We start from the raw sequence: 16,015 nt of genomic DNA on the forward strand, positions 1-16,015 counted from the left end.
TTACAATGCAATTCAGCACTCTTCTAAGCCAATGGCCTTGATTCACCAATGTAATGCTCCCATGCACCTTGCTTCTACTTCAGATGAATTAGACGTCTATGACTCCCTTCAACTGCCATAAAACTTTCCTTCTTGTTGGCATCTTTTGAGTCTTCCTCGCTGAAGGCTTCACCATCCGTTTCATGACACCAAATACGTTTATAAGGAATTGTACATTAACACCACATGATACACCACTGGATTGCCTATAGTGCTTTGGTCTCGCTACCCCCAGCAGTGCACCTGGTTCCTCTCAAAAAGTGACAGGTTGTTTTTTAGTAACGTCCAAATAGTTGTTGAGACCTCATATGTAGTATTACTTGTAGCTTTGCATCTTTAGGGAAAATCGCGAAGGAACTGGAGGTAGTCGTGCTGTGTTCAATTGGTAGTGCGGGATTAGGATTTACATGTTTTACAATTCACTTACGTAGTTTATAAATTGCCTTCCAGCAGAATTGATAGTGGCAACATGAGCCAATAATGCAGTGAAACATAGGGGTGATGCTGTAGACCAAGTAATGTTTGTGATGCTGTGAAAGTAAGACCAGTTTGTTCTCTCATTAGATTACATAATTTAGAACCATTAAAATCTCAAAGCTTGCATTGTAAATCAATTTGGTATTATTATGATTACCTCTCATCTTTGTGTGTCATTTGTCCCCTAGGCGACACTATTTTGGGAGCAGGATCCTGTTTTGGTTTTCCAGTTTTCTTCACCAAAAACTGTGGGCTAGTGGCAGTTTTTGCACGTGAGGGTGTCTCCATGCTTCCTGAAGATGTGGAGGAGTCCATGACTAATTCTGCCACTGCTCCTAGCAGTGAGGTACAGTAATATGTGCTGCAAAATGGTTGATGGTAGGGTTGTACACACAATGTATTAATTCTAGAGTAAAATATTAGCATATCTTGTCTATGCTTTGGTTCAAGTTGATAGATGTGGTAGTCTTTGTTCATATTTTTCATCACTGGATGCTACGGTAACTTTTAGTAAATTGTTTCTGTTGTCTGTTCTGCATATAATTCATGCATGAAAATCAGGAAGAAATTCTCTCTAGTTGAAGACAACTTGTTTTAACTTGGGTGTTTTTTGTAAAACCGTTGTTACTCTATTATTTGTCTTCCTCATACATAATTACTCTTTAACTTGTTGACTTTATACAAACAGCCTTAGAAAAAGCTTCTAATATTGGAACCATATTTCTGCTATTGAGCTATTACCCTTATTTGCTAAAATGTTCTTGATGCCTTTTTGCAGAACCTCTGATTTCATGTAACAATGTTTACCTGGTAAAATAGATGATCCAGTGTTTGATTCTGTTACTAAATGTGCTAAGTTTCCAGTTTTCTTTCTGGTGCAACTAAAAGGTTGGAGATTTATTTATTTTCTATCACACCGAAATGGCACATGTTACAGTCTGGCTTCTTGTCAGGGCATACGTATTGAATTTATGGGGTACACTTGGTAAGCTTACTGTGGGAAAGGGAGGCTGGAGGCTTCAACCCTTTTTCTGTCACTGTGTTCCACTGTAAGAATTAATCTTTTTCAACAGTTACCAAATTCATTGAGGCCTTACTGTAACACATTAAGGACATAATTAACCCCTCCTTCCCACAAAATCATGCCTCTGTTGAACTTGTGCTTGAATTATTGGTCCTTGTCTTCTTGGAAACGAAAGACTGTCTTGAAATTTCCAACCTTCCATTGATTTCCAATCACGGAACAGTTAGTGCCTAGCAGCAAAGCTGTGTTTCTTTACTTGTTTCCTGGCTCCTTCCATATGCCTATCCTGGCTCCTCGGTCCTTAATAATTCCACTATCAGATTCCTGATTTTCTTCAATCGTTTGAAGTCTTCATTCAGCAAGGAGGGTTTTTTATGCCTTGGTTCCTCTTGAGAAAGTGGCAGCTTTTTGTGGAACCTACCACATATTCCAGTTTGTGGGAACATCGTGGCCTACTGAAACAGCAGTGGACCTGGAATATTGGTAAGTGCACAGACCTGGACAGCCATTCATGCACCAGTATCAAATCTCCTCCCCCAGGAACATCCTTGCAATGGAAATCACAAGATGACTGTAGGTATGCTTTGAACCACATAACCTACACCCGCCTTCCAATCAAAAGGACTGCAATCACAGTAGCTATTACTAGAGAGCATGCCCTTTTCCACTTTCATGAAGATCACCAACCAGTTCTCTCCATCACATTCACATGGTCAGACTACAAAGTGTGCAAACATGTGAGTGTGTGGAGGAGGATTTGAGATATTGTGTGGAAACTGATCTAGTCATTCCTATCACCCTATTTCTGAAAATATACTTGTGTCCACTACTTCAGATAATTGAACAATACCAGCTGCAGTTTTAGATGCATCGTCAAGAGAGCTAAATCCATATTCACTTGGAAGTTGAAGATGTCCTCAGCAAACATCAGTATTTATCTGAATCACGTTTAGAACTAGATAAGATCAAGATACCGGTGCTTCAGTGGCACCGAAATTGAGATTCTGATGTTTAGTCAGCCTTAATAAATCTGGAGTGAGACCTATGCTAATAGAAACCTCTGTGGTCCAGGCATAAAATAAGTACTTACAGACAGGTGCTGCATTTCCCTGTGACAATTCCATGGCCCTTCAACAGAAAGAGGCCCGAAGTAGTACATTTGGCCTCTTTCACAAGACCAGTCAAGGCCCTAACCAATCCACAAACAAATATCGAGGATTAAAACATGGACTAAACACAAACTAATGTTCCCAACATGTTTGAAGTACTACCATTTGTAAATTAAATTCTCTCAATGTTTTTCACTTCAGCAGGCACTACTGTACTTGGACAACCTTATCCTACTAATATATTTCATACCTGTACAATAGTCTGGAAAACTAACTTGCTCTTTTGCCTTTCTACTATGCTATTGAACCTGGCAGTCCTCTTGCTTTAAAATTGCCTTGTTACATTCTATTAGTTCTTCATCTCTCAACATTGTCTCATCTCTGTTTTCTACAACAGAACTTGGTGAGGCACCTGTTTTTTATCCAAGGTGAGTATGTAAGTTAAGAATGTCTACAGCTCTAAAGTAGTGCATCCCATTGCAAATAGATTTTCTGTAGGCCCACATCTTGCATTGGCAAGCTTCATTCAAAGGCTTCTGACATGCGTGCATTCTCCTTTCACACTCCTCCCTATTCTGTTCAGCCTCTGCTCAAAACCATTTATCAAACAGTGATGTAGATCATTATGGTTGGGTGTTATTACGTGGTGCCTTAAAATATTTTTCATTTCTTGAAGTAAGCGGGGAATATTTAAAAAAAAAAATGGCAACACTACTTAGACCTGTTTCTTTGATAAAAACTGATTTCGATCCAGTGGGAATAATGTTCGGAAAACCAATTCATTTCATTTAATCTTTATTTCGGCTCATTCGGCCATAAAAGATGCATAAGCAACAACAATACATTTTGCACAGTGGATACAACATACCAGTGGGAAGCAGAAAATATGCACTTCAACATTTAGTACAATAAAATCATCCAAATTAAAATAGGCATAATAGCTATAAAACAGATGTTTTGTAAGTACCACCACCAGCCAGGATCAGGGCAACCTAACCTACATGCAAAGTGCACCCATTTAATGGCTACAAATCAAGGGCCAAGTTTTTGCGGGTGTAACTAACACTCAATAGGAATCTACTGACACAAAACACTGTAAGGCGACCGGTGTCTGTTTTAACGATCCTATATGCTTCCAGGTATGATCGTATACCTAGGGCTTTGCATAAGGGTTTAATCCATCTTCTCCTTGCTAGATCGTAGACAGTACAAAAAAACAATATGTGGCTGTCATCCTCTCTTTGATTTAACTGACAACATGTACAATTTGCACTTTTTGTTTGCCCTGTGCACTTATCCCATCTAGCTAGTACTGAGTTTGATTTGAGTATACCATATCTAAATTTTAAGTACAGGCTTTTTGCTAGGGGTGGTTGAATCTCATTTAAAAAATCTTCAAAAAGTGGAGAGTCCTTAAAATCAAGAAAGCTACGTGTAATGGATCCACATGAATGATCATTTTGGTAATTGTGTGTTATATAAAACCAAAATCTTGCCTTGACCAGAATCTTACATCTTTGTCTCAAACACGCTGGATCGTCCCAGAAGTGAGCAAGGCCTATCCGATGGAACCAATTTTTAACATGCTTAAGCCAAGGGTTGGTATTGTAAGCATCAAGGTTCTTAACTTCTAAGATTCCTTGTTTATAATCTGCAAGTTCGAGAGTACTCCAAAGTCTGACCCAGAACAAAAGTGGCCTAAGTAATGCAATGTGATCTGTTCGTTTCATGTTTAAGTCCATAAATAATGGTACAAGTGGAGTACGTTTGGGCAATCTCAAAAGCCTTCTGTAAAAGTTGTTTTCACTAATCGTAAAAATGTTACCTGCATTTGTACCCCAGATTTCTGCTCCATATAAAGCACCAGATTGAGCCTTAAATTTAAAAACTTCTAGTGCTTGTGAGATGGACTTGCTTAGACTTGCCCCATGACGCTTTATAATAGGTAAAGTACTCTGGTTGAAAATAGTTTTACTTTTTTCGATTTGCGTTCTCCATGAGGTTGTTGAATCTAGGGAAACACCCAGGTACGAGAAATTTGAAACAAGTTCAAGCCTTTTGCTATTTAGAAAGAATTGCCCCTTAAAAGATTTATGGGGATTTATGGACATACACTTGGTTTTTTTCGTATTTATTTCTAGGCCTTTTGAATCACAGTACATTCTAAAGGAATTTAAAAGGGTTTGTAGACCAATGGGCGTTTGCGAAATCAGGATTGTGTCGTCTGCAAATAGGAGTGAGGGGACCCTCACACCATTCTGCTTTGGGGAATCATTGTTACACCCATCTAAATAGTCTGGGATGTCGTTGACAAATAAAGAAAAGAGTTTGGGGGCCAACACACATCCTTGGCGGACTCCCCGTCTGATAGGTACGGGTTCTGTTAGTTCCCCAACGTACTCTTGCAAAGTTATTGTCATGTAATCGTCTAATCTGCTGGAGTATACAAGTTGGTAATCCCAGTGCAAACAGACAATCCCATAAACGATCCCGCAAAACTAAATCAAAAGCTGCCCTAAGGTCAACGAAAGCTACATAAATGTGTCCTTTTAATAAAAAAACATGTTTCCAACAAATGCAACAAAACCTAAAAACCTGTTCTATTGTACTCGTGTTCCGTCTAAAGCCTGCTTGGAACTTTGTAAAGATCTCATTCTCATCAATCCACAAATCCATTCGATTTAAAAGATGCCTTGAAAAGATTTTTTGTAAAATATCTAAAAGACAAATGGGACGATAGTTAGAGGGATCATATCTATCTCCCTTCTTAAAAACTAAGATAATTTCTGCTCCCCGCCAGCTATCTGGTAAATTCCCACCGGCAACTAATATGTTAAAAAGCTTGTTGATGTATGGCGCCCATACACTGATCTCATGCTTGTACAGGTCCCCAGGTATTTTATCTAAGCCTGGGGCTTTACCGTTTTTCACAGCAGTTATTACTTGCTCGGTTTCCTCGAGACTAAACTCTATAGTATTTGTGGCTGGTACCAACCATGGACTATTTCCAACAGCTATCACGTCACTACCTGGGGCTTCATACAAGTGGGTAAAATGGTTGACCCAAGTTTGTTCATCAATGAACACATCATCCGGTGACCTTCCTCCAATTTTCTCATTGGCAACTAGTTTCCAGAAACCCACATTGTCCTTCGCTTTGACAGCTATTAGCATATTCTCCCAACATTCCTCATCCCAGTTAATTCTAGCCTTTTTCTGCACCCTCCTATATTCTTGCCTTAGGGTCCTGATTACATGTGGTTTTTTGCTCTTAATTGCCTCTAGGAGTGTACCCTTACAGTTTCGACAATCCTTATTGTACCTGGGTTTGGTACCAATGGAACTAATTTTTTGCAACCTTTATTTATTTATCATTTTCGACACAAATGGTACTAAGGCTTTAAAAAATTCAATATGCAAGTCTGTAAAAACATTACCCTCAACTGGTTGAAGCAGATATTTGGCGAAAATATCTGCAAGGAGTAGATAAATGCTGGATAATGCCTCCTTATTACTCAATAAGCTAGACCATTTAAGGGAACGCCTATTGTTACTCATTAAGGGGGCATCAGTAGTTATGTTATCCAACATGCAGTAATCCATCGGGATCCTAGTACTAGGGACTAATCTATAGTCCATTGACCGGTGCAGCGGCCGATGGTCACTTTCATACCTAGGGTCAATTACAAAGTCAGATAGGAAGGACCAAATGTCGAAAGATACCAGAATATAATCAATCCGACTATGAGAATTATTTTTGACAAAAGTTGGTGCTTTTGGAGTATCTGATGGAAAACGGCCATTACAGGCCCTCAAACGATGTACTGATACCAATCTCGTTATCTGGGTTGCTAGGATCGTACAGCCTACTCCCTCCGTATATGATAAGGAAGGGATGTTATTGGCCCTATCCTCATCTGAGAAAACATCTCCAAACCCTATAATCGGACCAAAATTGCAGTTAAAATCACCGCCTACTATTCTACTGCTAGGCGTATCTACAAGATCAGTAAGGAGGTTATCCAATTTATCAAAAATTACAGATTCTTTCGATAACCCACAGGGTCGGTTATAAACATTAAACACAACAATACGCCTACCATCCTTCAGATTAACTACAAGTCCTAGTATATCTGCTGAATCTGTGTTTAATTGTGTGATTTTTACCTCCAATGACACACTGATCCATACCGTAAGCCCCCCGATGGTCTACCTCTGGCTGATGGAACTGCATCGATATTGAAAGTCCTATATCCCACCCTATGTGGTATTTCAAGGGTCCAGGTTTCTTGAAACAGACAAATGTCACAGGAGTCTATATAGTTAGACCAATCAGGGTCAGAAGGATTTTTTTTCAAACCAGCGATATTCCAGGATATCAAAGTAATTTTGTGTTGCGTGGTTGATCTTTCCCCTGCTAGTGTTGCCCCCATTTTCAAGGCCACACTATTACCAGCCCCTAGTATAGGGCTTGCTACTGGGGGGACAGGGGCAACGGCCACTTGCCTTGTATTCAAGACACCTCCTACATGAGTATCAGCTCCCCCTTGGTTGGACCTAGATGACATCAGATCTTGAACCACTTGTTCTACAACAGGAATAAACTTCAATGTTGAATCACACTCATCCCTATATGTAATAGATTCTAGGGTAATTGGTGTGACGGGTCCTATGCTCTCCAGCACTAATTGTTGTGTTTTTTCATTCGGTTTACAGCCACCACCAGTTTTTTCTATTTGCATTTCATTAGTTTGACCAGCCATACAGTGGTCATTCTGTGATCTTCAATCACAGTTGTCCAGACCAGAGAAAACATCAAACCTGTTTGCTGTCTCCAGGGGTGTAAAAGGTCTCAGGTGTTCCATCCTCCTATTAGGATTTCTAAAGGACCTGAGAGGTACCGTATTCCACCCAAAAGGGTCAGCAGCATGATAATGTGGAGGTTCTGGTGGAAACCCAGTGTTGAAGGACATTAGGGGAGCAATCTGGTTGGGTATCTGAGCGCCAGTGTGGGTAGGAGGAAACACGAGGGATCTAGGTTAAAATAGGTCAAAGGGCGCAGAACAATAGAGTTACTGCCTCCACCCTGGGGCCAATTTAATATATAGGTGACTGCTCGAGGGTCTCTAAAATTTATAACAACTAAATCTCCATCGATATCCTTGACCCTACTACCCAACCAGGGGAGTCGTCTAACATGCACAATATCGCCATCGATGTTATGTGTTAATGGTCTAAATTGGGCTAACCAGTGCATGATTTTATTTTTGAGCTGGAAAAACCCCTCCCTCTTATTTATTGGCAAGCTGGGGACCCCCGTCAAAACCACATACGGGGCGGCTTCGGGGGGCAATTCTGCTTGGGGGATTCTCCGAGACGGTGGCCTGGTATGTCTGATGGGACCCCTTGTAATCTGTTGTGAAATCCCCACAGAAGGTTTTCCAGGTCCTGTCGCAGCTACACTTACTGGTATAGGGACTGAGCTAATATTCTGTTTAGGGGAAGGAACCTTTTGATGCTTGGGATTAGTTGGTTTAATTGATTGATGAGTACCTTTTGAGACGCCGAGAGTGCACGTAGGCACCGCGGCTGGAGGTACTGAAACCCCACTCACCACTGCCTTAGATGGACCCTGGTGATTAATAACTGCAGCCTCAATCACTTCAAGCTTTTTCTCCACCCTCCTCAGCCTCTCTATAATGGGTAAAATGAAAGACCTACTTAGGTGTTCCATGTTATCCAGTGAGGCGACAGTGGAAAGATCCATTTGGGATGGGTCATCCATAATGTCAATTGGAGCAATAGTCTTCAAAGATTGTACAGCTGGTGCCAAAGGTGGCAGGGGAGCCAGAATTGGCATGTTAGGTTGAGCAACAACAGGGTTCAGAGCAGTTCTGATGATAGATTTAGAAGGTTTTCCAAAATCCGAGTGACTGATCTTTGGCTTTTGCTGAGCCCCCCCCTTCCGTCTTCTTTTTGCAGGCGGTGGGCCATGACTCTTAGCCTGCACAGGTTTTTTCAATTTATTTTGAGCATGTTTAGGCTGGGCCAGGGTCCGAGTAGTCAAGTCAACATCAGACAATATCGAACTAGAGGGAGGGATATGATTTACGGACTGGTCTATATGGCCCAAGGGTGTAGGAGTGCAGTCTCGTAACAAGAGTGGAAAGCTTTCCAAGCATAAAGGATCTTCATTGGAGGAAGTACATCCAAGAGTAAGCGAAAGGGCATTGGGCGGGGAAACGGCAGAAACCTTATTCTTTATACTTTCGACAGAGCGACGGCGCTCTGCCCTGCGATCTGCCAAGGTTTTCTCCCTATCTTGATCAGTGGGAGCCTTTGTGAAGTAGTTATCAAGAGGGCCATTGAAACTACACCCAGCCTTCTCAGACTGCAGTTGGCCCGGACTTTGAGCCATCGGAGAACCAGTAACTATGAGGATCAGTAGATGGAAGAGAGTAGGCCCTGCCCGGCCTCACTCTGTCTCTGAGGGCCTCAGAGGGCCCGCCCTTTGCCCGGGCTTCGCCCGGCTCGTCCCACGCGCGTCCCGCGGTAGCGTTAAGGGCGTCACTTAAGTAGTGAAGTGGTGGAGGAGGGGCGGGAAGAGAGACCAGGTGCGCCTAGTTGTTGTCGCGCAATGCCCTCTGACTCTCGCAGTCCCGCTCTCCCCCGCAGCGTCAGCTCCGATGATCCATGGATTACACAGTGCCCTCTAGGTCCAGTTGCAGGTCAGCAGAGGAACACTTCCAAACGCCACAGGGAAAGACAGCAGTTCAGCAACTACGAGCGGCTCCCGCGGAGCGGGGGCCGCGAGTCGTAATAAGGAGGCAGGGAGATGTGGAGGAGGGGCGGGAAGAGAGACCAGGTGCGCCTAGTTGTTGCTGCGCAATGCCCTCTGGCTCTCGCAGTCCCGCTCTCCCCCGCAGCGTCAGCTCCGATGATCCATGGATTACACAGTGCCCTCTAGGTCCAGTTGCAGGTCAGCAGAGGAACACTTCCAAACGCCACAGGAAAAGACAGCAGTTCAGCGACTACGAGCGGCTCCCGCGGAGCGGGGGCCGCGAGTCGTAATAAGGAGGCAGGGAGATGTGGAGGAGGGGCGGGAAGAGAGACCAGGTGCGCCTAGTTGTTGCCACGCAATGCCCTCTGGCTCTCGCAGTCCCGCTCTCCCCCGCAGCGTCAGCTCCGATGATCCAGGGATTACACAGTGCCCTCTAGGTCCGGTTGCGGGTCAGCAGAGGAACACTTCCAAACGCCACAGGGAAAGACAGCAGTACAGCGACTACGAGCGGCTCCCGCGGAGCGGGGGCCGCGAGTCATAATAAGGAGGCCGGGAGATGTGGAGGAGGGGCGGGAAGAGAGACCAGGTGTGCCTAGTTGTTGCCGCGCAATGCCCTCTGGCTCTCGCAGTCCCGCTTTCCCCCGCAGCGTCAGCTCCGATGATCCAGGGATTACACAGTGCCCTCTAGGTCCGGTTGCAGGTCAGCAGAGGAACACTTCCAAACGCCACAGGGAAAGACAGCAGTTCAGCGACTACGAGCGGTTCCCGCGGAGCGGGGGCCGCGAGTCGTAATAAGGAGGCAGGGAGATGTGGAGGAGGGGCAGGAAGAGAGACCAGGTGCGCCTAGTTGTTGCCGCGCAATGCCCTCTGGCTCTCGCAGTCCCGCTCTCCCCCTCAGCGTCAGCTCTGATGATCCAGGGATTACACCGTGCCCTCTAGGTCCGGTTTCGGGTCAGCAGAGGAACACTTCCAAACGCCACAGGGAAAGACAGCAGTTCAGCGACTACGAGCGGCTCCCGCGGAGCGGGGGCCGCGAGTCGTAATAAGGAGGCAGGGAGATGTGGAGGAGGGGCGGGAAGAGAGACCAGGTGCGCCTAGTTGTTGCCGCGCAATGCCCTCTGGCTCTCGCAGTCCCGCTCTCCCCCGCAGCGTCGGCTCCGATGATCCAGGGATTACACAGTGCCCTCTAGGTCCGGTTGCAGGTCAGCAGAGGAACACTTCCAAACGCCACAGGGAAAGACAGCAGTTCAGCGACTACGAGCGGCTCCCGCGGAGCGGGGGCCGCGAGTCGTAATAAGGAGGCAGGGAGATGTGGAGGAGGGGCGGGAAGAGAGACCAGGTGCGCCTAGTTGTTGCAGCGCAATGCCGTCTGGCTCTCGCAGTCCCGCTCTCCTCCGCAGCGTCGGCTCCGATGATCCAGGGATTACACAGTGCCCTCTAGGTCCGGTTGCAGGTCAGCAGAGGAACACTTCCAAACGCCACAGGGAAAGACAGCAGTTCAGCGACTACGAGCGGCACCCCAAAACCAATTCATATTGCTTATGTCAGTATGTATAAAGACCAAGAAAATCCACTGCTAGTTTGTAAGACAGCTTCCAACATTTTGATATGCTGCACAGGGGGAAGGTGTAATATGTATTTTTAACGTCACTGCAGTACACTGCGCATTCACTGGTCGTAGCCATGATTTCAACGTACTTGGACTGCCTTCAGTAGTTCTCAGGCTTCTTGGTGAGATTTATTTCCAAATGCCTTTCATGGGTTATTACCGTGATCATGCTTATTAACTCGTATGAGTACTCTATTCTACTGTGAAAATTCATAAGCAATCTTTTTAACAAGCATTTCGGCAGCCATTCTGCTGTCAGTAAAAGGTTATGGTCGCCATTCTTCAGTTCATCATGAAAATCTTGGTTACTTTTCAAATCTTGTCACAGTCCTTATCTAAACTTACATTGACCATTCTCCAATTCTTGAGGAAGTTCTTACCATTGTTCAACCATTCAGAAATAGTTCTTATTTTTCAATCCAGTGCATTTTGTTTTCCAACTCATCATAATTTACATTTAGTTATATATATATATATATATATATATATATATATATATATATATATATATTACCTACTGGCGGTCGCCAGTAGGTAGTTCTAGTTAGGACCTAGTTTCCATAGGAAATCCTCAACATTCTATTTGGAATAACTTTGGCCCTGGTGGATGAGTCTTTGCGAATTTCTCAAAGAAGATGGCTCGGTCCGCTGCGCTCCTTCCCTGAAAGTTTGGGGGGGATTGGTCAAGTGGGGGCTGAGATATAAGGGGGGTTCCAAAACGTGTTTTCTCCATGTTATTTTCCATAGGACCTTTAGACTCGGCTACAGGTCGAACGGCTGAATGGATTTATAAGAAATTTGCCAAAACTGTAGAGTCTTGTTCGCAGATTACGCTTTTTTTGGAATGGTGTAAATCCGTTCAGTAGTTGTTGAGAAAATTAAAGTTAAAGTCAATTATATATCTATAGGCGCGCACACGTGCGCGCACCCAAGCGGCTGCGCGTGAGCGGAATTTTTTTGGGCTGCGTGACGTCTGTTAACGTTCGATTCGAAGGAAATCAGGAAGTTTTGTCCGCCATTTTGTCACTGCGAGTAAATATATTGTTCATTTCAAAGCGTTGAAACATGGAAAGGGGAGAAGTTAGAGATTGTTTTGCTGCGTAGCTTTTCTCGGGTGTGCAGTAATGCCCTTAAACGCGAAAAGATATAATTTTTTCCCGAAAAAAAATACATGGTGCGCGCACCCGGTCGCGCACACCTATTTACAAGAGTGTAAAAATGGAGATAAATCAGAAGTTTGAGTGCTTAGATATAAGGTGGCTCTGAAAAGAGCCCTTGTGTTAATTGAGTGTTTTCTGCATTTATAAGTAAGTACCGATGCAGAGCCTGATGTTGCAAAGGAAGATTCTGTTTCCCTCATTCGTGAAATGAACACCGTCTCTCCTATAGACGTCTTGCATGTGGTATCGCAAGTTGTTGTGGTAAATAGAACCCATGCTATAATCTCTGAGGAACGCAGAAACAGATTTATTTACATGTCTCCTTGCTTTCTCAAATTGTGCACAATGTAGATTGGACAAATTCCATTTCTGTCTTTGGCATATATTGGAATATACCAAGGCAGATCGAGGAAAAAGTGTCATCAATTGTCGAAAGGTGTCTTTTAGAAGCATTTCCAGACCTACCCCAGTGATTGTGCCTAGATCGTTCCCACCACAGTGCACAATTATAAGGTCTGGTTCTGGGAGATGCATAAAAGTTTTCACCAATGGAATCAATTGGTGACATTTCAATCCTCTTTTGGCAATCCATGTTATGTGTACATTTGGTAAGCTGAGGTTACAAATTTGTCTGCTTACTGCATATTTTTCACTCCAGTGAATATAACTGTGTCCTATTAGCCAGACCTTCATTTTCAAGGGATTTGTAGTCGTCCTCCGATCGGTTCTGGAAGTGGAATGGTAGTTAGAAGTTGAAATTCTAAATAAAGAAAAAGGAAGAGGCTGGGTGTGGTTTAAAAAATAAAAATGATTGGTTGATTGTAACAAGTGGAGATTGAACGTGTTAATGTTTATGTTAAACGAAAAGTACTATTGGGTGTGAAAAAACAAGATATGTAACAGAGCTGTGTATTGGCAGGTGTTTCTGGAGGGAAAATAGTGTTCTTAGTTTGTTGTAGAACGTTAAGACATGAACTTTTGACCTGTGCCTTCAGCAAGGTGCAGAATGAGGTGTAACCATGGAAACAGCCGGCAGTTGGTGATGGGTTCACTCTTTGGTGCCTCTGCATCTGAGTCTGTTCTCTGGTGGCAGGCGGACAACTGTTTGTTATTGTGGAGATGAAAGGGTGATAAGGAGAGAAATACGACATAGCGTCTGGCCTGTAGAAGCGTGGGAGCAGTGATTAACTCTGAGTGAAGCGGAACTGTGTCGGTGCTTAGTAACAGTAAAAAAAAAATGTTAACAGTGGTATAACTGTCTTTACGGTGCGCGACCTACTAAGAAAGAGTTCACGGGCCGTAATTGGCTTGCAGGTTCTAGTATCAGTAAGTGAGGTCGAGAAAAGAAAACATTCAGGACTTTATTTATGAAGGCCTTGCGCCACCGGTGCGTTACTTTTTCCCATTTTAAAAAATGAGGCACTGGCGGCAGAAGGTCTTCATAAATGAGGTCCTCAGTGACTACAGTTAAGGTTATGTGGAACCCATGAATAGTTTTTCAATATGAAATCATTTCAGTTGAGATTATGGATTAAAAGAGAAACCGTGAATATTTGAAATGTTTATTTAGAAATGTACTGTTTTAAAGGCAAATCATTATGTAATATGAGTACAGAAATTGCAAAAAACACAGTAATTGGTATTGTCAGTAGTACATGGAATACAAACGCTATAGTTGAAGAAAAATGAATATAGTTGGAAAAAAACATTGTACACTCTTATAAGGAAGTATATTATATTTTAATAAATGGAAGAAGGTCTCTGGCCTTTCAGTTTAGGAACGATATATGAAAATGCAAGTGGTTATACATCATTACTTTATGAATCAGCTGTCAAACAACACGAAATCATAATGTCCACTGTTAGTAAAGCAAATAGGTCTGTTCTTCAAATGAAAATATGGAAAAGAACGTGAAGAATATAGAAAACCAAAAGGAAATGAGGACGTCAATGGCTTGTTTGAGAGTTATTGAAGCATTGTTTAGGCAAAATAGGTAGCTTCTGCTTGTAACAGGAAATCAGTTTTATCATTTGAAAGTATGTCAGCTATCCAATGGAAAAGAGTAAAGCAGTACTCATGATCTGTTATAATCGGAGCCTCTTTTACCATCAGAGTGCAGGTCGGTGGGTTTTCGATGTAGCTCGCTGTTAGGAAAGAGTTAACCGTCCATTGTGTAGGCAAAGTATGCAGCAAGTGCCTCTAACATGAAATAATTGTTATCATCTGAAAACATGTCAGCCATCCAATTGAGAAGATGAAAGGAGCATTCATGATCTGTCATTATTGGAGCGTCTTTTACCATCATAGGGCAGCTCGGTGGGTTTTCGATGTAGCTCTCTGTTAGGAATCTTGCGCCGCTGCGAATATATTCCAATGACCCAGAACTCCTTGTATCGCTGCAAAGGCCATAAACCCTCCGTTGTAACAAAGCTGTTCATGATCAAGTAACGGATTCATGAGGTGATTGTAATTCGGTTCAGGAGGTACCAAATTGCAGAGACATAAATCCAGGGCCCACGTGAAATCACAGCTCAGGCAATGAAATACAGGCTGCACACAGGTGAAATGCGAATATCGAAATGATAATCGATATGAAGTATTCAAAGTTGAGAGTGGTAAGGTGCCGTAGTACAGAAGCATTCTCTGTCGAAATAGTTCTAAGTGGTCCGGCTCGTTTGCGAAGGCAGGAGGGACATCCATTTTGAATTTACCAAGATGGTAAAGGAAACGGCGCAGCACCGCTGGTTGTATAGCAACTCCACAGAATTAGGTCGCCGGCTATGCAGTGGAGAATGACTTGATACATTTTCTAGGAGTCTAGTCACTTATATATTGCTTAGTGGTTATCAAAAAAGTAGCTTTTTTTGAACTGGAGGATGCGTTAAAAAATAAGGGAGTGATTTGAGGGAGTTGTAAAGCAAGGTCATTTTTTTTTACATCAATGCTGTTTTCTGTGAATGTTAGCTTAGTGAAAGATATGTGTGTGAGCAGATGCAACGTTCAGTTTTAAATGTGACAATGGCGGTCTTGTTCATGTCTTCCGATTCAAGGTCGGTATTCGCTGCCAAATACAAAGATCAAGAAACTCATGCGTGGGGTACATAGTGTGCATTCTTAAAGGAAAGCAAATGAAGGGTTATTTTTACCGCGTTAGCATTGTCGTTTAAAAAGTTACAGTGATTTCTATTATATGTGAAGAAAGTGTCACTGATGAAGACTGAAAATAAATCCTTATAAATGATAGGGACTGGTGTATTTTAGAAAAGGTGTGTAACATTACATGAATTGTGGAAAAAAAAATAATGTAATTGAAAGTGTATGGTTTGAAAATGAAAAGTAGAGGTTTATAGTTCACGTTTTGAAAGCGGTTCTAGAGGGTCAGATGCATGATAGATTTATAAAAAATAGAACATGTTTTTCAATAGTATTATGGAAAAAATATGTGCCTTTATGTACTATTTACATTATCTGCCTGTTGCGTATTCTTTGAGTTTTAGTAATCCTGTGTCTTATAAGTTTTCTAGGGGCGGTTTGAGGTTCATGGTGGGTTTGGGCAGGGAGGGTAGGTTGGGGGTTTGTAATTGGGGGTCCGGGTGGGGTGGAGTGCGGAGTTTAGTGAAGAGGGAGGGGGGTTAGGGTGTTTGGTAATGGAGCAGAGTCAGAGGACGCCACATTTGTGTTATGGGGTGCCACGGAAATATGTATTTATTCTCAGAGGTTTATTATATTAAGGATATATATCAACATGGTGGCTCTTGTCGTTTTGTGGTTCTGTGCATGTTTATAATGCTGGCCCTGTAGTTTTTGTTTATGGA

General features: G+C 42.9%; 1 protein-coding gene across 1 annotated transcript in view; it reads left to right on the forward strand.

The window, feature by feature from the left end:
* The window catches only part of NUP133 (nucleoporin 133), a 1,523,409-nt gene that overhangs the window by 496,075 nt on the left and 1,011,319 nt on the right, over positions 1-16,015 (forward strand). Inside the window, exon 11 of the mRNA XM_086927107.1 lies at positions 705-862. Within this exon, the coding sequence (XP_086783233.1) occupies positions 705-862 (158 nt within the window). The remainder of the gene's footprint in view (positions 1-704; positions 863-16,015) is intronic.

Source organism: Lissotriton vulgaris, chromosome 6, assembly GCF_964263255.1.
Source record: "Lissotriton vulgaris chromosome 6, aLisVul1.2, whole genome shotgun sequence".
NCBI lineage: Eukaryota > Metazoa > Chordata > Amphibia > Caudata > Salamandridae > Lissotriton > Lissotriton vulgaris.